Source organism: Erpetoichthys calabaricus, chromosome 3 (assembly GCF_900747795.2).
Source record: "Erpetoichthys calabaricus chromosome 3, fErpCal1.3, whole genome shotgun sequence".
NCBI classification, from domain to species: domain Eukaryota; kingdom Metazoa; phylum Chordata; class Cladistia; order Polypteriformes; family Polypteridae; genus Erpetoichthys; species Erpetoichthys calabaricus.
Window position 1 is genome coordinate 137,773,000 of NC_041396.2, and position 26,079 is coordinate 137,799,078.

A 26,079-nucleotide genomic window follows, 5' to 3' on the forward strand; every position below is an offset into this window, starting at 1 on the left:
ACGATATGCGGTTAATTTCAGTGTATTTGATAAAGCCGCCATTGTGGATGTGGATCTAAGAAAGGATTCCACACAAGAACAGTAGCACTGCTTTGACGCTGAGTGCCGCCAGTCAGCAAAACCGAGCGGAGAACCTGCGTACGACAGGGTATGAGGTACCGTGGAAAAGTGCGTGGCTTTACACCAAGTGTAGGTTTTATACATCGCGATTTGAACGTGGAAACATTCTTACACAACATTTCTGTGCGTACGCACCATTTATACATGAGCCCCCTGCTTTGTAAGATGAGACCGACTACTTGTGTACTGGACCCCATCCCCAGCATACTACTTAAATCCTGCCTTCATGCCATAATCCCGACTGTTACAACAATAATAAACTCATCCCTTGACACTGGCTCTGTGCCGCACACTATTAAAATTGCTTCTGTAACCCCAGTGTTAAAAAAATCTGGTCTTGATGCTGACAATCTTAACAATTTCCGGCCTATTTCCCACTTACCTTTCCTGTCAAAAGTTCTTGAGCGTGTTGTAGTTTCCCAACTCACCAATTACCTAACCTCTAATAATTTGATGGAACCCTTTCAGTCTGGTTTCAGGGCGCGGCACAGCTGTGAAACTGCTCTGCTACGGGTAACCAATGATTTGCTTAGGTAGCAGACTCTGGACAACTAAATTCTATTAGACCTCAGCGCAGCATTTGACACTGTCAGACATGACATTCTACTGTCCAGAATGGAGAACATGCTGGGTATCTCTGGCACTGCCCTCCAGTGGTTCAAATCCTATTTGACTGATAGGCAAGAGTTTGTTAGTCTTGGCAACAGCAGATCCAGCTCAGCACCAGTCACACAAGGAGTTCCTCAGGGCTCTGTCCTTGGCCCTCTTCTCTTCTGTATTTACATGCTTCCTCTTGGTCATATTATCCGTACCTATGGACTGGGTTATCATTTTTATGCAGATGATACTCAACTCTACTTCAATGTTAAAAGTGGAACTTCATCAGAGCTTTCTCAGCTCACAACCTGCCTTAGTGAAATTAAAACCTGGATGGAGCAGAAATCTTTAAAATTAAATTGCAACAAAACTGAACTCCTGAAAATTGGGACTAAAATTCAACTTAATAAAATTAGCTTTTTCCCAGTCCATCTTGGTGATGATCTCATCAGACCTGCCTCTACTGTAAAGAATCTTGGTGTCATTTTTGATTCCTCCCTCTCTTATTCCGCCCACATAAATCATATTAAGAAACTTTCTTACTTTCACCTCCGAAACATATCCCGTGTTTGCTCCTTCCTCCCCTTCTCTAATGCTGAGAAACTTGTCCATACTTTTATCACATCCCCCATTGATTATTGTAATTCCCTACTGGCAGGTGTCCCTTCTAATCTTATATCACAGCTTCAGCTTATACAAAACTCAGCTGCAAGAGTCCTTACTTGAACCAGCAGCAGCGAGCACATCATACCCATCCTGCTCCATCTTCACTGGCTCCCTGTGTCTTACAGAATCGAATATAAAATCCTACTAATAACCAACAAAGCCTTAAATAACCTTGCATCAAACTACATCAGTGACCTTCTCCATCACTATGTGCCTGCCTGCCCACTAAGGTCCTCTGATTCTGGCAATCTTGTTGTGCCCCACACTAATCTACACTCCATGGGTGACAAGGCCTTCAGCTGTATAGCGCTCAGACTCTGGAATGACCTACCGAAATTAATTAGATCAGCTGACTCCATGAATTCTTTTAAAAAACAACTAAAAACTCATCTGTTCAGGAAGGCTTTTAGCTCTACTTGACTTTATTACCCTTCTCTCAGTTTACGTCACTGTCAAGATGCCTGTATGTGTGTGTGCTAGACCATCAATTATGTTGTCTGTTAGGCTTTTTTTTCTCAGAATTCACTGTCGTAATCTTCTTTATTTATTCATCTGGTTTGTACAGTGCTATATATTGTATACCCTGCCGTTCTTTCTTATATTCTGTAAGTGCCTTGAGCATGGTAAAGGCGCTATATAAATAAATTGTATTATTATTATTATTATTATTATTATTATTATTATTATTATTCTAACTTGCTATTCTTAATTACTTAATTCAATGATGCATAAACATATTCTGTAGTTTTTTTTATTACGGTTTAGCTGAGGGCTATAAAAATGACAAATCAGGTTATCATGTTTAATGAATAAATATTTCCACGATAAATCCAAAGTAACGTACACTCATTGCTCTCCCTGTGAATGTGAATTTAAGAGGAGCTTTTATGCCAGATTTGCGCGAGCATGTGACATTCTCCCAGCGGCGACGGTAACGCGCACGTACGGTGACGTTGAACGTGCTAATTCACGCCAAGTTGTGCCTTTTCCGGGACTGACGGAAAAGCCGGATTGTGTAAACAAAAACACAAGAATCAGGGATTTAAAGAGAAACGTTCTGTTCTGGAGGAGACTCGTAGAAAACCAGTGGAAAATAGTTTTGGTGAGTAGATAGCAGTTTTCTACTTAGTTGTTGAGGGGTTAGTTTGGGTATTTCAAGGTATCTGTTTCGTTCTGAAATGCCCGCACGCGTGTATGCATACCTGGGCTGAGAAGGTACGCATTCTATAGCTTCTCAGAACGTGTGAGATTTGCTTTTGTGTGTATTTTAGAGATCATTAAACAATAACCGCTGGCGTTTTATATGCACGTAGTCTTCCACACTGGGAAATGTACAGACAGCATAGGCGTGTCACCTCACAGACATAAACCACGCGTACCAGGCGATGATGTTTATGTCCTTGACTCACGAGATGGAGCCAGAGGCGGTGTCTCATTAGAGGTATATAGGAGATTTTACTATTAGATGGTGCTTTTTATATTTAGTTCATATGCTTTTTGTGCGATCATCCCAGTACGAGTACTAGTGTTGGGTTGTTACTTACAGATCTGTTAAGTACTTGTTTCTGGATAATCATACGTGCAAGAAGAGCAATAACGGCTGCACGAAAGCTGTTGCACACACCTTACGTGTGTCTCGGACTCAGCCTGTCTCTGTTTCTCAGTCGCTGTGTCGCGCGCTCACACACACATACACACACACACTCCAGGGGTGGTGGTACTATACATCGAAATGATCAGGATTGGCGAGAGCGTCCTTCATGTAGGCCTTGATTGTTGCTATGGTTACGAGAAGTATTTTCGCAGTTGTGGGCAAGGAGCGTGTACAGCACACCAACTCACTCTTTTGAAATAGATGGAAGAACACAGTAGTTTTTTAATGATCAATGTAGATACTTAGAGGAATGTATCATTATTCTACATGAAAAAAACAAGCTTTACCATCAGTTAAATCCATTTTGTGATAACCTTACACCTCAAAAAGTCTAAAATTCTAGTTTTGTCAGCAGATATTGTTTTGAGTGGAAGATGATCCATTACTTAAACTGACTGCTTTCTATACTTTATTTTGTCAGTATAAGTTTCACTGTTAATCTTCTGTAAATTATTTGTTAATTATATGCTGGTAGAGGTAATTTTCCTATATTTCTCAATTTGTGCTGGTATACACTTGCAAGAGAGCAAAGATTGACATAGATGAAAATTTCAGGTTAAGCTTAAAATGAAAAATATTGCTTTGATCACACTTTTACAGTATCATTTCCTGGTATGTTGTATTCATATTATACTCATTGCCACTTAAAAAGCCCAGCACAGACTTACAATGATTATAAAATATAGTGTGAGTCGAAAAGTTGTCCCTCAGAGTTCTCTTTCATCATGACATTGCTCCACCACACAGAGTACATCCATCCATCCATCCATGTTCTAACCCGCTGAATCCGAACACAGGGTCACGGGGGTCTGCTGGAGCCAATCCCAGCCAACACAGGGCACAAGGCAGGAACCAATCCCGGGCAGGGTGCCAACCCACCGCAGACACAGAGTACATGTGACAGTGAAAACACTGCAAGAATTCAACTTCAAACTGTTACCCTATCCTTCTTATTCTCTGGATTTGGCACCTTCTGACTTCTTTCCCTTTCCTGAGATGAGGAAACACCTGCTTGGTCATCATTTTCACACAGATGATACTGTCATTAATGAGGTGGTGCAGTGGTGTGACTTGCAGGAAGTTTAATTTTTTTCCGAAGGCATATGGAGTTTGGAACACTGGTGGCAAAGTGCCTTAACCTTCAGGGAGACTACATTGAAAAATCCTAAAACGGCTTTGTGCTGCAGCACTTCCTTCCCAGGTAGGCTTACTTCCCCATCAGACGCCCTTAGAAATACATACATACATATGGAAAATAAAAATTGACCTTAACCAGAAAAAATGAGACCCAGATGTATCCATAGTCTTGGAGTCTTTGTGACCTAATGGAAATTTTTCATTTTGAAATTATATATTGTTGTAAAAATATTTATCCCCTTACTAATATCATCTGTTTTTGAATATTTTACTTCATGAATAGCTTCAAATGTTTGAATAAACGACAATATTAGAGGAAATAAACTTGAATGAACACACAATACAATTTTAAAATTGTTAACTTCATTTGAGGAACAACGTTATCCAACAACCCTGTCATGCAGGTGAAAAAGTCATTACTGCAGTTTTTTTTTAATTCTTGGTTGCAGCGCCTTTAGCAAAAATAAACACAACTAAATACTGTATTGCTTCCTGTAATTTGATATCAGTTAGCATTGCAGTTGAGGAATTTTAGCCCATTCTCATTTATAGAACCAGTTTAATTCGTGCACACTGTGAAGTTTCTGAGCTTGAACTGCTTATTTTAGGTCCTGCCACAGCATTTCATCAATACTAAGTTCAGGACTTTGACTAGGTCACTTCGAAACTTTAGTTTTTTCCTTCTTGGCCATCCAGTTGTGGATTTTTGCTTGTGTTTTGGGTCACTGTTCTGGTAAATAACCCAGTTATGCTTCAGGTCATGGACAAATGACCAGGCATTCTCTTTAAGAATATTCTGCTAAGGTGCAGAATTCTTCAATAATAACAAGTCCTCCAGTTCCCAAGGCAGAAATGCATCCCCAAACCATCACAGTAATAACCCTATGTTTTATTGTGTGTATGACGGTCTTGCTGTGTAGTACTGTATTATCCTGATGCCAGACAAAATGAGACCAAAGTGTCATCCAAAGAGTTCTACTTTTGTCTCGCTTTTCCATTGAACACTATTCCAGAAGGCATGGGGAATCATCAATTTGTTTCTTTGCAAAAGTGAGATGAGCAGTGATGTTATTTTTGGATAGCAGAGTTTTGCTATTTTCCCATGAATCCCATTTTTTGTCTGTCTCTTTCATATTTTGGAGTCCTGGATATTGACCTTATCTAAAGCTAGTGATGCCTGCTTTTGTTTGGATATTCTACTGGTTACCTCTGTGGTTTCTTGAATAAGTTGTTACTGTGGATTTGGGGTAAGTTTGGCAGGCTAACCTTTCCAGAAAAGATTCACCATTGTTCCAAATGTTTGTGGTGGAGTCGAGTCCCAGAGCCTTAGAAATTCTGGTTCTGTAACCTTTTCCTGAATGATAACATCTTTTTTTTTCCTCATCTTGATTGGCATTGTGTTCTTCTAGAAATCTTGTGGTGACTATTTAATTGTCAAGGTATGGGTCATATTTCATTGTCAAGGTAGGGGTCAATTTATGGTGTGATTTAGATTGAACAGGGCTGGTTGCAATCAGGTCTAGATGTATTCAGTCAGTTGAGTCTATCAATTAACTTTGGTCAACTTTGGTCAACTGTTTGAGTGAGTAACTTAGGGGCAGTTTCTTTTTCACATGGGCAATGTGGGTGTTGGATAAGTATTACTTAAATAATATTAAGAAGCAATTTAGAAATGGTGTTACATATTTTCTCTTGTTCCCTTTAATGATACATTTTGTCTAAAGATCTGAAGCAATTCATTGTGACCAATTAAAAAAAATGGGATATTAAGAAGAGGACAAATACTTTTTCACAGCACTTTACATATATACAGTACATTTAACTCCAAATTCCAACATTCCTACGTTAGCCACATTTGAAAATTAGTTATTGTAATTAGTTATTGAAAATAAGTAAATGATAACAGTTTCATTTGGATGTAATTTTTGTTATTTCTGGTGACAAATACATTCCAAGGCAGACTTTTGTATTAATAAATCAGCTTTAGTCATACTTAAATATACAGTGACAATGGCACACGTGAAAGTTGTTTGTGTTGTACTTTCAATGAGTGTTAAGCTTGTTATCATGAGAAAACATTTTAAAAATGGCTGTGAATGTATATGCTTTTGTTCTTCCATCTTTTACTCAGATCTCTTGTTTGCACATCTTTGTTTTGAGTAACATCACTTTCTATGTGAGTTAAGGAACAACATGAGAACTCTGTAGTAAAAATCAAGAAGGTATCTCTGCCCATTTGTCATCTGCAATGAAATATAGATTTACCAGTAAGCATCTTTGTACTTTACTTGAGTAGAAAGGACTTGCACTCAACAAAATGAAATTGCTATGAGCATACCATATACCCGTACTGAACTCCATTACATAAATAATGGGAGTGCAGTCTGTTGCAGGATGGCAAGTAGCTAGTAAGTGGGATTCGGTGGATTTATTGAAATGGTAAGAAAGCCAAAATTGTGCTTTTATATATGGTATATGGTGGTATATAGTCATTTTGTCACTTAATATTATATTCTAAAATGAAGCGTAATTTGTATATTTTAAGAAATAACAAGCCTCCTCTTGCATTTTATAATAGAGCTAATGGGTACCAGGTTTCCAATGTGAAAAAGCATGCTATTTTAAAAATATAAAAAGTGAAAAACAAAATATGTTCGTGAGATTCTGTGTTTTAAAAGTAGACCGGCTGTGCAGCTCTTTTCTGTACTGGTTGCTCGTCTTCTACCTTGGCGTCCTCCCAATCACCTTGGAAAGTCATACCCAAGTGCTGTTATTTACATTAAAAATTTGATGCCCAGATGTGAAGTGGTGTCTCTGTTCTGTAGGCAACTAGGCAACAATAACTGAAAAAAGTCACAACTTTACTCACCGTCATTCAATTATTTCATTAATTCACATTGATATTGCCTGCTGCCGCTCAGTATTAAGATGCATGTTTGTGCTTTGATGGCCAAGCATAAGAAAGACTGAGTAAGTACAGTATGTAGCATGCAATCAAGTCACAAGAACTGAATAGACATTATAAACATAAATTAAAAACATAAGTTTTGTAAGTTTAGTATAAATGTTTTAGAATAAGCAGAGTGGAAGCTCAGAACTGTCATTCCTGACTCACAGAGCCAGGATCTCCATGGTGTCTTTTTGTACAAAAAGAAACTCTTATGTGTGCTCTAGGGGTGGGCGGTATGACCAAAATTCTATATCACGGTATTTTTCTAAATTATCCCGGTTTCACGGTATTTGACGGTATTTTTTTCCCATGCATGAGTGGATGTTAAACACATTTTCCACTGCAATTACTGGCTAAGAATAACCTATTCCACTGTCAAGTGCATTGTACATTGTACAAAAAAAAAACATTTTAATGTGCACACAAGTATTAATACAGGTTTGCATTGCCCCATAAAGTGATACTTTTCAAGGGGGTGACACTAATGAAGAGAAGGAAATCACATTGCATGACAGATGCAGCCAAAATATAGAACCTTTTTATTTAACAAATTTTGCAAAAACTTAAATTATAATTTTGACAACATATTTTCAACCATCCAAAGAGGTATTTAGACTTAGGAAAATATCCAGAAGTGCTTGTCAAAAGTTGTATTGCACTGAACATGTCTTAGAAAAGGAATAAATAAATATTTTTTGTAAAACAACTACACTTTCTGTTAATGTTAACAATCTCTGTCCACTGACACGTTAAAGTGACTTTTTAAACAACTTTACCATCATTAAACTGCATAATATTTAAACTAATAAATAATAACAATAAAATAAATAATTGTATTATTACTGATAGTTGCACTATTACTTCAAGGCTTCAAAAGCCCAGGTGCATTACACAGTATTCACCAAATTAGAATAAAATAAAACAAGTGCAATCTTGGTGATGACATCTTTACCAATTGAACTATCATTTAGGCAAACTGCATTAATATGGACCTTGCTTCAAGCTAAGCTATATACATAAATAATACAACTGCAACTTGCATTTATAATTGTATTTGTGGTATAGCCCTACGGAATCGTATTAGGGCCACGGTGAAGAAAAAAAAATACGGACACAGGAAAGAAAAAAAAAAACTATACGTCGAGATTAAAGTCGACATTTCCACTCTATTCTCATAGTTTACTTTATAATTAAAGTAGAATGTCGTAAACTAAACTAAAGCATTTAATGTGCTATATAACTTATGACGGGGTTTGAGAAAAGCTAGTAAATTAAATATTCATTTTACGATGAAGTTTAGTTTACGATGTTCTACTTTAATGACAAAGTACGAGAATAAAGTCAGCATGTCGTCACAATATTACACAGTACCCAGGTACATTACACTGTATTGAAAACAAATAAAACAAGTACAACTTGGCTTGCAGTATTATCCAGTAGTATAGAAACAGTATTTACACATCTGACCTTTTAAAACTAAAGCATCTCCAGGCGACAGACGTGACTCATTTTTTTCGGCTCTCTGTCCATTTTCACTGCGCGGCATACCTATGCTACCGCCCACTATTTGGTGGTGTAGCAGTGAAAAAGAGCCCTAGTGCAACAAATCTGTGTTTAGCGGTGTAGCAGTGAAAAAGGTCCCCACTTGAACAGTTTCCCACTGCGCCACGTTCCGAACGTCGTTTAGGCAATTTAAACCGGTGTTGCGGTATAAGAAAAATCCATATCATAAAAAAAATAAAAAACGGTTTTCGGTATGAACCGGTATACCGCCCAGCACTAGTGTGCTCTTCATTACCAGGCTGCCATTCGACGTGAAACTTGCATCTTGGTCTATTTAAAATAACAATAAAGAATGTAATAGTCAAGAAGAAGAAGTATTGGGGATAAAAACAATAATTCAAAGTTTGTGTGTCCATCTGTTTGTTGTTATAAGCCATTGCCAAACATAATGCTGAAGAAACTGAATTGCAGAAAAAAAAAAGAATAATAATCAGAATGTAGCTTGATGGGGTGGAAGAGTTGTATTATATATAACTGCAACCAGACAAGCAGTATTGGTGATCTGTGGTAAAATGTATTATTTCCAGTTTACTTTTGTTCTCATAAACATGCCTCAGAAACATGGAAGACACATTTTCCTAAATTGAAGCCTTTAATTCTTCAAAGTGGATGTATTTGGAATTGTTTAACACTGGGCCATTGGTACCCATTAGCGTCATTATATAATGCAAGAGCTGGCTAGTTACTTTTTAAATGTATAAAATATGCTTCATTTTAAAATGCAATTTCATTTGTTAAATTGATATATGCCTTGACTGTGAAGAAATAACGTTGACTGGAAAAATACCAATCTTATCCTTTAATAGTGCAGGAATGAGCCATCATCTAGGCTTTACTCAAGTTTTAATTGCTACAATTTGACTATGCAGTACTGTACAATGCTGTTTTTAATTGCAGTAAACAGTTGAATGCTATCTGTGCTATTTACTATTTGCATCTCATTTGGGTCTCAGTGGATTTACGTCTGGTCAGGATAAAACAAAACAAAACTCCTTTCTGATTTTAAGCATATTTATAGTTTTAGTTAGATGTATTAATAAAGGACACGAAAAAGAAGCACACTTATGTATTTCAGTGTGGTATTAATTGTCCAGGGATGCCCACGGCATGGTGGCATTTTCCTGTATAATGTGAAGCAGAGCTTTCCATTGCATATTTAGATCCTTGCAGTAATCTTACATTTGACATTTTGGAATTGTATGTATGGGTTACAGTGGGTCATAATTATTTGAGACATGGCTATTCTGCAGAAATTGCAGAAATCAGATGTTGATCCTGGTGCATTATATTCATGAATCTGTTTTTTTTATTATATTCTAGTGTTATAAGTGAAATTTAAAACTAATAAGACATCAGAGCATTTATCTCAATTTTCAGAACTCTTCTGTTATGCTGCGGCAACAACTTTATTGAATATTCACAACCTAATTTTTTTTCCCTCATTCAGATGCATCAAGAGCTGCTTGTCTGCTGCCATGAGTAACACCCACCCTCTCCGTCCCTACACATCTGTGTCAGATATTGACCATGTACATATCCTTTCAGAGGATATAGGAGCCCTAATTCAAGGAGAGGAGTACAGCGATGTCACCTTTATTGTGGAGAAGAAACGATTCCCTGTGCACAAGGTTATCCTTGCTGCTCGATGCCATTACTTCAGGTTAGAGATGAAGTATATTGTTGGGATAATATTGGTAAACAGTGTCTGCCTTTTCAGAGATCAGTAAATGCTGAAATATGTTTAAAATGACAGTTTGTGTAAAACATAAATGATTTTTTTTTTAAACTAAAAGAGGTAATTATAAAGAGTTTGTTTAAATGCTTAATGAGGCAGTTAACAAGCTGGTCATCTAAGCATTAGGTTACGAAGTTATGTAAGAGAGAAGAGATCAAACACTTAAAGGTATGGCTTAAATCTTAAGTGATGTATAGCTGGGCCTAGGTTCATGAGACTGTAAGCAGTGGGATACATAATGTTGAGATGAGTTGCTTCAGCAGTTTAATGAAGGGTCTTTGGAGGTTCAGAGGGAGAGAAGGACTAAAGGCAGAACACACCAGTGAGATGACCCTGTGCTCAGAGTCAGGAACTTTGAGTGATGTTCACTCCGCTTCACTTTCTGAATTCTTTTTTTCAGAAGGTAAGAAATCTTGGGCAGTTTGAATAGTTCAAATTCATATTGAGGAGTCTATTAAATTCTGAAGTAAAATCAACAAATACAATCCTGGAATAATTGCCTATGGTAATTAATGACCTAAATACTGCAAAATATAGTGAACTGAATTGTTAGCTTCTATTCAGTTGGTCCATAGGGTATTTCTTTGAAACTGTTCAGGTTCATCTAAGTGAATTTTGGCAAACCCAAGGCAAACACTCATGTCCTTATTAGTGAAAAATTGTTTCCACTTGACCACTCCTCCATTAATCATATTTTTGCCCATTTTCATTCTAATGATGATTTGAACACAAATGCTAACCAAGGAAAACTGAGGCTTATCCTTTATATACAGCCTTTCTATAGTAGTAACTACAGTAAGTTCAGAGTAAAAAGTAGTTGAAAGTAATCTTTCAAAGGACTATTAATATTTATTTTTTTCATAGCATTTAAGTGTTTTTGAATTTATCTATTGATGTTCAAGTGTTTGAAATCCAGTAATTAATTGGTTTGCTTTCTTTCGTGGTAACAGACTTTTTTGAGACAAATTATCTGCTCTGATCTGTTCTTACGTGATTGTACTTTAATCATCTGGAGCTTTTTTTTCCCCTTTATAGAGCTTTACTGTATGGTGGCATGAAGGAATCTCAGCCACTTGCCGAGATCCCACTGGATGACACTACTGCAGAAGCTTTTGCCATGCTGTTACAATACATATATACTGGTCGAGTCTCTTTAAGTAGTGTACGAGAAGAAGTGTTGCTTGATTTCTTGAGTCTTGCACATCGTTATGGCTTCCAGCAACTGGAGGACTCCACCTCAGAGTACCTTCGTACTATCCTAAACACACACAATGTTTGCCTTATCTTTGATGTGGCCAGCCTTTACTCACTACTCAAGCTAAGTAACACCTGTTGTACATACATGGACCGCAATGCACCTGATGTACTTGCCAGTGAAGGATTTCTTTCTCTTTCTCAGGTATTCTAACTTTATATCTCAAATGTATTTTGTGCTCTCAGAGTTTGAATTATTTGCAACATATAATCAAACTGGTTATATTTGTGGACCAAAATGTATTTCATTTATTATTAATCTATTTTTCTATGTTTGCTTATTTCTGTTATTAGTCATTCACAAGTATTATTAGTTTTTCACATCCTGTTTTCATTTTTTTTTCTTAGTAAGGTAATGTCTTGTTTTGTGCCAATTCTAATATCTAATTGTAATATTCTAATTGACTGGAAGTGGTAGTAACTGCTTCACAGTAATCTCCCTTATGTCCTTGGCAGGTCACCATGCTGTCAATGTGGATTAGGTGTTTGTTTTGTGACATGATTGGTAAAAACTGAATTTCCAACACAAATGTCCTTTATTTTATGTTTGCACTGCGTGACTCCTATTGTATGTTTAGTGTTTTATTAGTGGAATGTACATAGTATAATATGGTTGTTCTGTCATCTCTGTAGCACTTTTACTGTCCCATCTTTTTCAATTGTCAAAGTAATTGAAACTTTGAGGATTAAACCTTGTTTAGTTAGAACTAGTGGTGGCTCATTAAAATAGTCAGTAAAAATGTTTTCACAGTTTTCAGGTCTTTCTGTTTCCAGATCAGTTTTTCACATCATTTCTTTTCGCTGGAGGCATGGTAATTCAGTGATTAGAGCCAATATCTTGTACTTTTAATGTCACATTTTATTTTACTTTATTTTCTGTAATAATTTTAGGATGTGCATGTTAGAATTCAATTCTCCTTACTTTTCTCTTTTCCCAGACTGCTTTGCTGACCATAGTTAAAAGAGATTCTTTTGCTGCCCCGGAAAAGGAAATCTTTCAAGCTTTATGTAGATGGTGCTGCCATAACTCACCTGAAGACCCCTCTGACATAATGGGGGCAGTTCGGTTACCTCTTATGAGTCTCACAGAACTGTTAAATGTAGTACGTCCTTCGGGTCTGCTGTCTCCTGACGCCCTGCTTGATGCCATAAAAACACGATCTGAAAGCAGAGATATGGACCTCAACTACAGAGGAATGATGAGTGAGTAAGAAGTTTTCTGACATACTTTTTTAACCCTTATTGCTAACTGACTGTGACATGCATGCCTGATTTAATCCTCAAAAAAGAACACTGATCAGTATTAACTTAAGACTTCAATTGCAATGTGCGATTCACATTGCTGTTGTTTAGTAGTTCTCAAACTCAGTCCTGGGGACTCCATGTGGCTGCAAGGTGTTTTGTTACATACAAGTTCTGTATTTTAATTTGACTCCTAGCCTAATAAAGCACAACATTACTTAAAGATTTTTCATTTTTGGGAATTCCAATTATACAACAACCTAAACATACTGGTCAGAATCACAGACCATTGTACCATTTTTATATATGTAAATATATATCTCTCTATTATAAAAAAAAATCCTGGGAGGAAGACGAGACGTGATCTTCTCAGAAGACAATATGACGTCCCGCGACAGAAGGCAGTGAGACAACATTTAAAACAAGTTCATGGACATCTAACCAAGCAGTATTTGGAATGCTTTTTGGCAGTTAGACATGATGTGCTTCCAGCTCTTAAAACAATGACAAGCGACAAGCAGAACATGCATCTTGCCAGCAGCAGGAAGCCAGCAGATGATCCGACCGCCTCTCCTTAGCGTGTGTTCAAATCCTCCCCTTTCACAACATGAGTGGCAGAGACGTGAAGTGGCAAAAGGACAGCTGCTGTACAGGCTTTGAAATGATCAATGCAAAGTGCGACAAGCAGAAAACGCAGCTCACCAGCAGCAACAAGCCAGCAGATGATCCGACTGAAACTCCTTAGCGTGCGTTCAGCCCCCCCTTCACAATGCGAGTGGCAGAGACACGAAATGGCAAAAGGACAGCTAATGTACAGGTTTTTGAATGATCGATGCAAAGCACGACAAGCAGAAAACGCAGCTTGCCAGCAGCAGCAGAAAGACAGCAGATGATCTGATAACATCTCCTTAGCATGCATTCAGCCGCCCCCTCCCCCCCCCTTTCACAACACGAGCAGAGTTGTACATCCTGCAAGAAAGATTTAACCACACCAGGAGCTGGAAATTAAGGACAAGTATTGTTTTTACAAATTTTTTATAGTTAAAGTGAAAATAATGCATATGTAACAATTCCCATGAAAATAACAATCTCTTTAAATTGTATATCCGGTAAACCAAACCCGGAGGTGGGCGAGCGAAGCCTCGTAGTGAATGTAGTAAACACCTAAAGTGCTATCATCATTACAGTATTACCATTCAATTGAGCTATATCTGTATTTGGCTAAGCTGCTTACACTGGATTAGTAGGCATTACTTTTTATTAAATATAAAAAATATTGCTAAACATTTCATGAATGTGATCTTTTATTTATAAATACATTAATAAAAAAATAATTGCAAAGTGTTTAGATCTAGATTTTTTTTTTTTTTTTACATTTGGAGTATAAAAAAGCTAAGTGAAGTTAATCAGAACTTTATGATGATATGTAGATTCTACATTTTTTGCATTATGTACAGTATTTTTACAGACCTTCTTTCAAGTCCACATCATTGCAAGCCTCTGGAAATATAACAATTATCCATAAAATATTTTTTCAGTGAAACAACTAATTGACTTTGGCAGCTGGAACACTGTGTAGAAGGAAAAATACATGCATTTTTTTCATTTAAATTACTTTTAACCATTAATTGTAGTATTTTTTTTTTTTGTTTAGATATACCTTTAATTTACACAGTCCACCCCATTGTACTAATTAGTTTTTCCTAATTCTTAAGGTGTAGTTATTTCTTACCAGTCTTATACTGTGTGATGCACACAGAAATAATAAACACGGTACAAAATATTTTTATTTCTTTAGCACAAAACTGTCAACTACATTATCAAAATGTATATTTGAAGAGTAGAGCATAAAATCACTAGCACTGATAAACTTAATAAATGTTTGTGCGTTACAATGGAAGTTAAATAGTTTTTGACTAACTGTAAGCATATGGCAAAACCTTTTGCCAAATCCATTTGATAACAGTAATAGATTGTTTTATGCCATTACTGCAACAAGTAGCAAATGCAACTTTTGTTGTACTGTTGACAAATTGTTCATCAGATGCTCACAACTGAAAATAGTAAAAACACCTGTTTTCTCTAAAAATTGTTGTCTTTTATTCTTACTGTTTTGTTTTTCATTTTCCAGTGCAGTTTTCATTTTATACTTTCTAAACAACAGTGTACAGCAAAGCAAATGCCCAAGTCTACTGGCAGAACAATAACTTTGTATTTGTGAATTGTACTGCAGTAAAGAACATGATATGGGTTCATGGCGATGTGTAGTTTCTATTAAATAAAACTGTGCACTGGGGTTACATTGGGCTTAAGTGTATATAGAAGCGAGCATGAGTAGCAACTTAGGTTGATGGTAAGTTGGGTGGCCTGGCATTCAAATGCAGACGTCACTGGTTTAGTTAGTTTCCTCATTAGTGCTTTGGGGTACGGACTCACATTAGTGTAAAGGGGGAGCCTGAGTAGTAGGAAAATGACAAATAGAAATGTAGAAAACTGAGAAGATTGGAGGTTGAAAGTGAAAGGAAGAAAAGAAAGAATGTGAAATAGGATTGGCAGAATCGTGGCAGGGTCAGTGGAATGGTGGTGAGGAAGTAGGCGGCTGGGAATTTGGGCCCCAAAAGGCTTGCGTTTGAGGGGGGCAGAGGTCTATACTGTTTGGTGGAGGATGAAAAACGGTGCCAGGAGATGGGACCTAGGCTCTTGGGGTCTGGCTCTGAATGCCAGGATTGAAATGCCAGCTTCAAAGGTTGACAGTGCCTGTTGGTGCACATCTCCTCTGCCTGCAGAAACCCATAAAGTGTAAACAGAGGAGGTAATGGGAAGCACCATACCACATGGACTTTTAATGGACGAATTCTGACTGTATTTTTAGCATTGGTTTTAAAATTGGGTTATTTATTGCTTATTTATTAAATGGCTTTTTAACCTCTACATGATCACCTGTTTATTTTGGGATTGTTTTGTTTGTTTGATATTGGAAATTGAAGGGAACCTGTATAGCACTGTTTGCACTTTGGCTTTGTTCAATAAAAGCACTGCACTTTGCGCTAGGCTTGTTTGTCCTCATTGCCCAGCTCATCAAGGTCATGCCTATTGACGGTCCTGGGTTCAAGTGGGACATGGCAGCTGCAGTTAACCCAGGCCGTCACACACATATCTGACATTAGCTGAAATGGACGTGTGTGGTTGTAAGCCTTAAATCTGTTTTCAGAATCGGACAGTAAACACTTGTTAGAACAGCAGAAAAGTTGCCAGCCCTGACGCCTGTACAGCTTTGAAATGTGAGCAGAATGGCGGCTGTCTGTCTTCATGAGACTGTGACATCTTTGTCATGTTATGGCATTTGTTTTGGCAGCGTGGCATGTCACATTATTTTTACAATTTTTCTGTTGGATGATTTTGAGCATTTTCTATTCTAACTACAGTTTAATATCTTTGATGCTCTGTTCAGCGCAAAATAAATGCGATCTGACCCCGAGGATTCATTTTAATGGCAGGTGTAAATGTAACCTGGCTAATTTATATTGGGGGATGATTGATATATGAAACGAACATTGAATGGGTCTGATTGGTGTGGGGGAACATCATCATCAGCCTTATATAACATGTTTTAAATACAGATGACGCTGGCCACATTAAAAAGGCACCTGGGCCTTGTGTTTTACACCCCTGATGTAGGCTGTTATGGGCTGTTATGGACATGTAAAATGAGCACCCCAATTAATTTCAGAAATTGCCATCTATGCCTGTGAGATTTACTAATTAGGGTTGCTGTTCGATTAAATAATTTAATAGCACTTAATTGTATAATTAATATACTAATTGCATACTAATATTTTTCTATAAAGCAGAAATAACTTGGTGATTAAAATAATTCAGATTTAATTTTAAATTTCTGTAAATTTATTATTCTACATTTTCATCAGAGCAGGCTCACATTCTACACTTATTTATTACATATTTCATGTGTTTAACAAATCATTTTTTCTTTTTATTCATTCATTAATGATAGTATTTACCTAGTCCATCAAAGCCTAACCTGACATCATCTGGTGCAAGCCAGAAATCAAATCAGAAACAGAAAGTTAGTTCTCTAAAACAATAAAAATAATACAAGAAATTGAAAAAAGAGGGACAAATAAAATGCTGCATATAGGGGGTTGTACTAATGGGTTTAGTGTTGAATGCTCCAGAAAATACGATAATTTGATTCCATGATTAATGTACATGCTTTGCCTAGCATTTTGTATAAATGCTTTATGTTTTATTAAAAAAAAAAAAAGAAAAAAGTAAGTCTCTTTCTGCCTTGCCTCCTTCAGAGTGTTTGCACTTTGCTTATAATAGCAAATTAAAACAGTGTAGTTCTTTTTTGTTTGTTTTTTTTAGAATATTGAAATTGTAACAAATTTCGTAAACTTAGTGGATCGAATTTATCCTAAACTGCTATCTCTGGGGCTCTCCTCAGATTGAGACTTATTGTTGTCTTCTTCAAATGAGGGCTGTTTTTAAAAAATGTTTGTCATCAGGCTTTGCTTCATTTCATTTCACAAACCAAAGTTGCTTGAAAGTGAAAAATCACAATAAAGAGTCAATGAATAACATTAAACTGGGTGGCCATAAAACAGAGTTAATCAAAACATTTAATGTTGGTTTAACATAATTTGCCTATATGCTTTTCATGTCAAGATTAATTGATTACACTTCTTTGTGTAAAGCAGTATAGTGAATCCTTGCACATGCACATGCATCAGAGGGAACATTAGTGAGTAATAAGCTACTTGCAAATGATTTGTTTAAAATAGAAAAAACAGATTTTCCTTTCCACCCTATTTATTTTATTTCAGTTTTTGAGTATGTTGTTTTGATTTTAGTTTAGTTTTTACTTTTCACTTTGCCTTTAGTTTTGTTTATATTTACTTTAACAAAATAATTTTTTGTCATTTTGTTACATTTTTCATTAATAATCTTAACAAACTTGGCGATTGCAATTTCTTATATACAATGCACTGAATATCATTAGTCTTTTTAATCCATATGGCTCACTTTGTGTTTATGACAGATATGCAATTTTCATTATGCTATAACGTATTAAGTTTATTACATAGAGAATTCACAAAAAATTATTTTTGTTGTCAATAGATGGCAGCACCCACCCTGCATTCTTTTATTAAAAGATATTTTGAACAATTCTTTTGTCTTGCATTGTTTTCCTGCATTGCATTAAAAGTTGCATAATTAGATCTGGACCCCTCTGTCCATAAATATTTGGACAGAGACAACTTTTTTCTAATTTTGGTTCTGTACATTACCACAATGAATTTTAAATGAAACAAGTCAGATGCAGTTGAAGTGCAGACTTTCAGCTTTAATTCAGTGGGGTGAACAAAACGATTTTATAAAAATGTGAGGCAACTAAAGCATTTTTTAACACAATCCCTTCATTTCAGGGGCTCAAAAGTAATTGGACAATTGACTCAAAGGGTATTTCATGGGCAAGTGTGGGCAAGTCCGTCGTTATGTCATTATCAATTAAGCAGATAAAAGGCCTGGAGTTGATTTGAGGTGTGGTGCTTGCATGTGGAAGATTTTGCTGTGAACAGACAACATGCGGTCAAAGGAGCTCTCCATGCAGGTGAAAGAAGCCATCCTTAAGATGCGAAAACAGAAAAAACCCATCCGAGAAATTGCTACAATATTACGAGTGGCAAAATCTACAGTTTGGTACATCCTGAGAAAGAAAGTAAGCACTGGTGAACTCAGCAATGCAAAAAGACCTGGACGTCCATGGAAGACAACAGTGGTGGATGATTGCAGAATCATTTCCATGGTAAAGAGAAACCCCTTCGCAACAGCCAACCAAGTGAACAACACTCTCCAGGGGGTAGGTGTATCGATATCCAAGTCTACCATAAAGAGAAGACTGCATGAAAGTAAATACAGAGGGTGCACTGCAAGGTGGAAGCCACTCATAAGCCTCAAGAATAGAAAGGCTAGATTGGACTTTGCTAAAGAACATCTAAAAAAGCCAGCACAGTTCTGGAAAAACATTCTTTGGACAGATGAAACCAAGATCAACCTCTACCAGAATGATGACAAGAAAAAAGTATGGAGAAGGCGTGGAACAGCTCATTATCCAAAGCATACCACATCATCTGTAAAACACGGTGGAGGCAGTGTGATGGTTTGGGTGTGCATGGCTGCCAGTGGCACTAGGACAATAGTGTTTATTGATGATGTGACACAGGACAGAAGCAGCCAAATGAATTCTGAGGTGTTCAGAGACATACTGTCTGCTCAAATCCAGCTAAATGCAGTCAAATTGATTGGGCGGCGTTTCATGTTACAGATCGACAATGACCCAAAACATACAGCCAAAGCAACCCAGGAGTTTATTAAAGCAAAGAAGTGGAAAATTCTTGAATGGCCAAGTCAGTCACCTGATCTTAACCCAATTGAGCATGCATTTCACTTGTTGAAGACTAAACTTCGGACAGAAAGGCCCACAAACAAACAGCAACTGAAAGCCGCTGCAGTAAAGGCCTGGCAGAGCATTAAAGAGGAGGAAACCCAGCATCTGGTGATGTCAATGAGTTTAAGACTTCAGGCTGTCATTGCCAGCAAAGGGTTTTCAACCAAGCATTAGAAATGAACATTTTATTTCCAGTTATTTAATATGTCCAATTACTTTTGAGCGCCTGAAACGAAGGGATTGTGTTAAAAAAATGCTTTAGTTGCCTCACATTTTTATGCAATCATTTTGTTCACCCCACTGAATTAAAGCTGAAAGTCTGCACTTCAACTGCATTCGAGTTGTTTCATTTAAAATTAATTGTGGTAATGTACAGAACCAAAATTAAAAACTGGACTTTTATGTGGTGTCTGGCATCTGATCCGAGGGTTCAAGGGAGTGATAGCGCCCCCTATCTGTCACTAATATATATATATATATATATATATATATATATATATATATATATATATATATATATATATATATATATATATATATATATATATAACACATTTCAAGGAGTTCAGTTTTTGTTACTGTTGTTTGGCACACCAAACCTTAGGTTTTACATTTTGAAACTCTTTGTGTTTACACATCAAAATATATATTCAGCCTAAATTTAAACTGTTCACTTATTAGTGAAATAAGTAGTTCCTTTTTATTGTATTTTTCAATGCATTTATTCATTGCTATTTTTATCTATTTCTAATTTGTTTTTCTTTCTCTTGTATCTTTTTCTTTGACATGTCGTGAAGCAATTTGAGCTAAATCTTATGTATGAATATGTGCCATAGAAATAAATGTTCTGGCAACCTTGTCTTTTATGTATATCATACACAATATCTTTAGAATGAATTTGAAATGTATCAAGTTTTGATAAAATATTTTAATATATTGTGTTCAAAGTTTAAACAACATAAAAGATGTCTGTTTTGCTTACATGTAGTTTTATTTTTTTCTTAACATAAGAAAATGAAAATAAGGCCAGAACAATATTAAATAAACCATTTTCTAATACTTGGTTGCACAACCTTTGGGAGTAATTATACCCTTGAAATTGTTTCTTGTTGCCATCTATAAGGTTTTTGCACCTTTTTGCTGGTAGTTTCTCACACTTTGCAGCTGAAATGTGTTCTAGCTCTTGAATATTTGCAGGATCCCTTTTACCAATGGCAGACTTAAGTTCTTTCCGGAGGTTTTTGATGGGATTAAAATTGGGACAAATTAACACAGTCTTCGATCTATCATCATTTGACAAGGCCTTTTACAAAAGAATTTTGGTTTCTTGTAGGTAGGTTTTATTTAAATGTCAGTTGTACAGGTTTGTCTTTCAACAATGGAGGCCACTTTGGTATTTGCCTAAATAGGTCCCCTTGGTTTAGTGTGTGGTATATGGTACAGTTATGATTGGCATGTAAGGCAGAAAATTCAGCTTTTTTGTGATAATACCATTTGAGATACCATCTTTATAGTGGTGTTAGTTGTTTCCAAATGTCTCTGTATCTCTGTACTGTACTTTGACCCACTTGAATACAGTGGGGCAAAAAAGTATTTAGTCAGCCACCAATTGTGCAAGTTCTCCCACTTAAAAAGATGAGACAGGCCTGTAATTGTCATCATAGGTATACCTCAACTATGAGAGACAAAATGAGAGAAAAAAATCCAGAAAATCACATTGTTTAATTTTTGAAGAATTTATTTGCAAATTATGGTGGAAAAAAAGTATTTGGTCATTAACAAAAGTTAATCTCAATACTTTGTTATATACCCTTTGTTGGCAATGACAGAGGTCAAACGTTTTCTGTAAGGTTTTCACACACTGTTGCTGGTATTTTGGCCCATTCCTCCATGCAGATCTCCTCTAGAGCAGTGATGTTTTGGGGTTGTCGCTGGGCAACACAGACTTTTAACTCCCTCCAAAGATTTTCTATGGGGTTGAGATCTGGAGACTGGCTAGGCCACTCCAGGACCTTGAAATGCTTCTTACGAAGCCACTCCTTCGTTACCTGGGCAGTGTGTTTGGGATCATTGTCATGCTGAAAGACCCAGCCATGTTTCATCTTCAATGCCCTTGCTGATGGAAGGAGGTTTTCACTCAAAATCTGACGATGCATGGCCCCATTCATTCTTTCCTTTACACGGATCGGTCGTCCTGGTCCCTTTGCAGAAAAACAGCCCCAAAGCATGATGTTTCTACCCCCATGCTTTACAGTAGGTATGGTGTTCTTTGGATGCAACTCAGCATTCTTTCTCCACCAAATACGACGAGTAGAGTTTTTTTCATCTGACCATATGACATTCTCCCAATCCTCTTCTGGATCATCCAAATGCTCTCTAGCAAACTTCAGACAGGCCTGCACATGTACTGGCTTAAGCAGGGGGACACGTCTGGCACTGCAGGATTTGAGTCCCTGGCGGCGTAGTGTGTTACTGATGGTAGCCTTTGTTACTTTGGTCCCAGCTCTCTGCAAGTCATTCACTAGGTCCCCCCGTGTGGTTCTGGGATTTTTGCTCACCGTTCTTGTGATCATTTTGACCCCACGGGTGAGATCTTGCATGGAGCCCCAGATCGAGGGAGATTATCACTGGTCTTGTGTGTCTTCCATTTTCTAATAATTGCTCCCACAGTTGATTTCTTCACACCAAGCTGCTTACCTATTGCAGATTCAGTCTTCCCAGCCTGGTGCAGGTCTAGAATTTTGTTTCTGGTGTCCTTTGACAGCTCTTTGGTCTTGGCCATAGTGGAGTTTGGAGTGTGACTGTTTGAGGTTGTGGACAGGTGTCTTTTATATTGATAACGAGTTCAAACAGGTGCCATTAATACAGGTAACGAGTGGAGGACAGAGGAGCCTCTTACAGAAGAAGTTACAGGTCTGTGAGAGCCAGAAATCTTGCTTGTTTCTAGGTGACCAAATACTTATTTTCCACCATAATTTGCAAATAAATTCTTTAAAAATCAGACAATGTGATTTTCTGGATTTTTTTTCTCATTTTGTCTCTCATAGTTGAGGTATACCTATGATGAAAATTACAGGCCTCTCTCATCTTTTTAAGTGGGAGAACTTTCACAATTGGTGGCTGACTAAATACTTTTTTGCCCCACTGTATTTCTCTATTTATTTTCATTGAAATCTCAGTCTATATTTTCCATGGTCCTGGATACCTTATGCTTGCTTGTAATCTTTAAAAGCAAATGAACATTGTCTATGCACATGATGAAATTCAGTTTAGTGTTTTCTTCATGTACTCTTTTTCCTTGTGCTTTCAGCGTTCATTGATCATGACTGAAAAACTGTGCATGCCCATTTCCTGTGTGCATGGCTGATTTATGTCAAACTTTAAACTGATTGTAGTGAATAATACATTTTACATGAAACTGAAGTAAAATTTAATATTTGAAACTGGCTGTCTCAATATGAAAGTATTTTGTCTCAAAGAACCTGTAGTCAAGGAATACTAATTTATGATTATCTTTATTGTTACAACTTTAATGTGTACCATTCTGCAGTCCATAAAACCCAAATTTCAGAGCACATCTTACCCCAAATATTTTGTAAAATAGTATTTTTTTTCCAGTATTAATTGTCCCAGATGATGTGAGATCGATGGTGTTATTGACATATTGTTAAATTCTTTCCATCATTTACTTTTGCTTTTTGTAAAAGATTTAGGTAGAAAGTGGAAACTACAGAAAACTGTGATGTGTAAAATGTTTCCAGTGAACTAATAAAATTGTAAAATATTTCAGTTGTTTTGAGTAAACCATTAAGCCTGAAGACATCTGCATATCATTGTACATAGAATGATGTTGTCTAATAAAGGTAAAGATTGCTGTGGCACATTCAGATGCAAGAAATGCATTTATTTATTTACATAAAGCAAGTTATAGTTTACATCTGTCTAAGGAACCTCTTAAGAAAAACGCATCAAACTTTGAATAGTGATCAGCATCAGTTCTAGTTTAACTATAGCCTGCCTGATAACAATATTAATGGGCTGCAAAGAAAAGGGTTTGTGATGGGGAATCCCAGACGTGGCTAAAGGGTGCTAGGGCCTCCAAAAATAGCCTCCAAACAGGTTGGGACCATCACTGGCTAGTAAAGAAGAGACTCGCCCAGTCCTCCTTACTTGTCAACACTATTGCTGAATTCAGCCTGGCCAGCGGAGACAACTGGCTTAATACTTCAACATGTCAAGACAGCCCCACACGGGGGGTTGGGGCGGGGGGCGACTGTAAATAAAGAACAGAAGAGACTCACTCAGTCCTCCTTACTTGTCACTACTACTGCTGAATTCAGCTTGGTTAGTGGAGACAACTGGCTTAATACTTCAATATGTCAAGACAGCCCCACGAAAGGGGGTTGACTGTAAATAAAGAACTTGTTAGAAAACAATAAAAAATCAGGCTGATGTGGTCAAAGGAGCAAAATGAGGCAAAACAATAGTTGCTTTAAAGGCAGTCCTATAGCTAACAAGTCTCAAAGCACAAATCCAGTAATCCGAGAACCAAAAAGAGAAGTAAGAATCCAAGAACCAGTAAATTCAAAGAAAATTAGTACTTAAACTCCACTTCTGAGATCCTCTTCTCTTGTTCAGTATATAGCTCGTGGGAGGGTGGTCTCAACAACAGTGACATCAGGGTGCTCACACTTCTCAGGGTACTACCCACAATACACAAGTAAAAGAATCACAAATAAAAAATAAACCTAAGAGAAATAACATAAACAATGAAAAATAATAATACAAAATTAATAAAAATAACAATAAAGCAACAAATGAATACAAGACAGGGAAATAACCCTGACTAACCCTAACACAACAGATGGATAATTACAGTTACAAATTGTACAGAAGTGAGGAGTATTTAAGTATTAGGTTTTGTAAGAAAGCATGAATCAAAAATGTATGATGTTCCTGCAAGAGCATATTTTAATTTAACATTTGAACAGATTAAATAAGGGTTGCTAGAATTTCACAACAATGAAAATAAGCATTCACATTAAATTGAACATTATCAGTGTATTTGTTTAACTCGCCTTTACTGTCACTTTTGCTCTCTCAGATGAAATAAAACAAATTATTGTAAAGATTTTCACTTTATTTTATCTATGGAATATTTGTAAACTACTCGGTGTATCAGAAAGAATAAGCTGTAAAAACTGCCAGAACATTCTTTATTATCACTTGTGTTCTGTATGTCTGGGTGAAGGCGAGACATTGTTCTTTCCGAATGTATCTGTATAGTGAATTGCATAATGTGTAAACATTAGAACAAAGTATGTTTCAATTTCTCTACTAAAAAATGCAAGTTGTAAAATAAAAACATACTGTTAGAATGAGTCATTATTTCCCTTATCATGGACTAACTAGAAGAAAAGTGGAGATGGAAAACATAATTCCTGAGGTTAAAAAAGTTGCACATCAGACTTCAAGGAAAAAAATAACATTATATATACACATTCACATGCCAAAGCAGTTCTTTGAAATTGTAAATATTTTGTTGAAAGCAAACTTTTATGACTTATGTGGTAAAAATTTAACATCTTATTAAAGAAAGAAACGTCCTATAGCAAGACAAATCTGTTCATTGTATCTTTTAATTACTCCTCAGCAAAATGCCTTGGAGGGAGCATTCTTCAAAAGTAGTTTGTTACAGCATGGTCAGAATGGTCAGAGAAACAAAGAATAAAGGTTCATTTTATAAACTGTTGAATTTAAATACAGTGTCAATCAATGCATACATTTTACTCTGGTTGATTCATTGGTTCACGACCAATGATTTATATAAACTAAAAGTCTTATTATATTCTAGATTGTCGTATACCTTTGAGTTGTGCCACCACCCTTGATGTTTCTGTGCATATAACAACTGTCCATTCTCGTTTATAGGACATCTGCTGATTATTCTTAGTCATCTCTTAGTCATCCTTCAGTACATTTTGTATATTACATCAACCATTCTTCTAGTACATTATTTACTTGACCATCTCAGTATCCATATTACTAAACGAGAATGGTAAACCGGATATAGACGCAGGGACATGGGCCATGGACGCAAAAGACGTAGTGCGCAGGCGCCACACAAAGCCCCCCTCCAAGCAACGGAAAATAAGAAATGAGGCGCCACGCCCATAGCACACAAAAAAAAGGAGTCAGACGCAGGCGCCACACAAACCCATGGCACACAGCGCCACACAAAGCCCATAGCACACGAAACGGGACACACACAAAAAAGAGGATTCAAACCCACGACACACAAAGCCCCCCTCCACTAACAGAAATAAGAAATGAGGCAACGCGCCCCTAGCACACCAAAAACAAAGGAGTCAGACGCAAGCGCCACATAGCACACGAAACGGTGCGCACACAAAGAAGAGGATTCAGACCCACGACACACAAAGCCCCCCTCCACTAACAGAAATAAAAAATGAGGCAACGCGCCCCTAGCACACAAAAAAAAAGGAGTCAGACGCGAGCGCCACACAAAGCCCATTGCACACGAAACGGGAACGACTACGGACATAGCACACGAAACGGGACGTACACAAAAAGGAGGATTCAGACCCACGACACACAAAGCCCCCCTCCACTAACAGAAATAAATAATGAGGCAACACGCCCCTAGCACACAAAAACAATGAGGCACACGC

The 26,079-nt window shown here is 36.9% G+C and overlaps 1 protein-coding gene across 1 annotated transcript in view; it reads left to right on the forward strand.

The window, feature by feature from the left end:
• Positions 1 to 2,335: 2,335 nt before the first annotated feature.
• The window catches only part of btbd9 (BTB (POZ) domain containing 9), a 171,166-nt gene continuing 147,422 nt past the window's right edge, over positions 2,336 to 26,079 (forward strand). The window contains exons 1-4 of the mRNA XM_028797374.2: positions 2,336 to 2,485; positions 10,135 to 10,347; positions 11,458 to 11,821; positions 12,615 to 12,879. Coding sequence (XP_028653207.1) covers positions 10,163 to 10,347; positions 11,458 to 11,821; positions 12,615 to 12,879 — 814 coding nt within the window. The 5' untranslated portion in view covers positions 2,336 to 2,485; positions 10,135 to 10,162. The remainder of the gene's footprint in view (positions 2,486 to 10,134; positions 10,348 to 11,457; positions 11,822 to 12,614; positions 12,880 to 26,079) is intronic.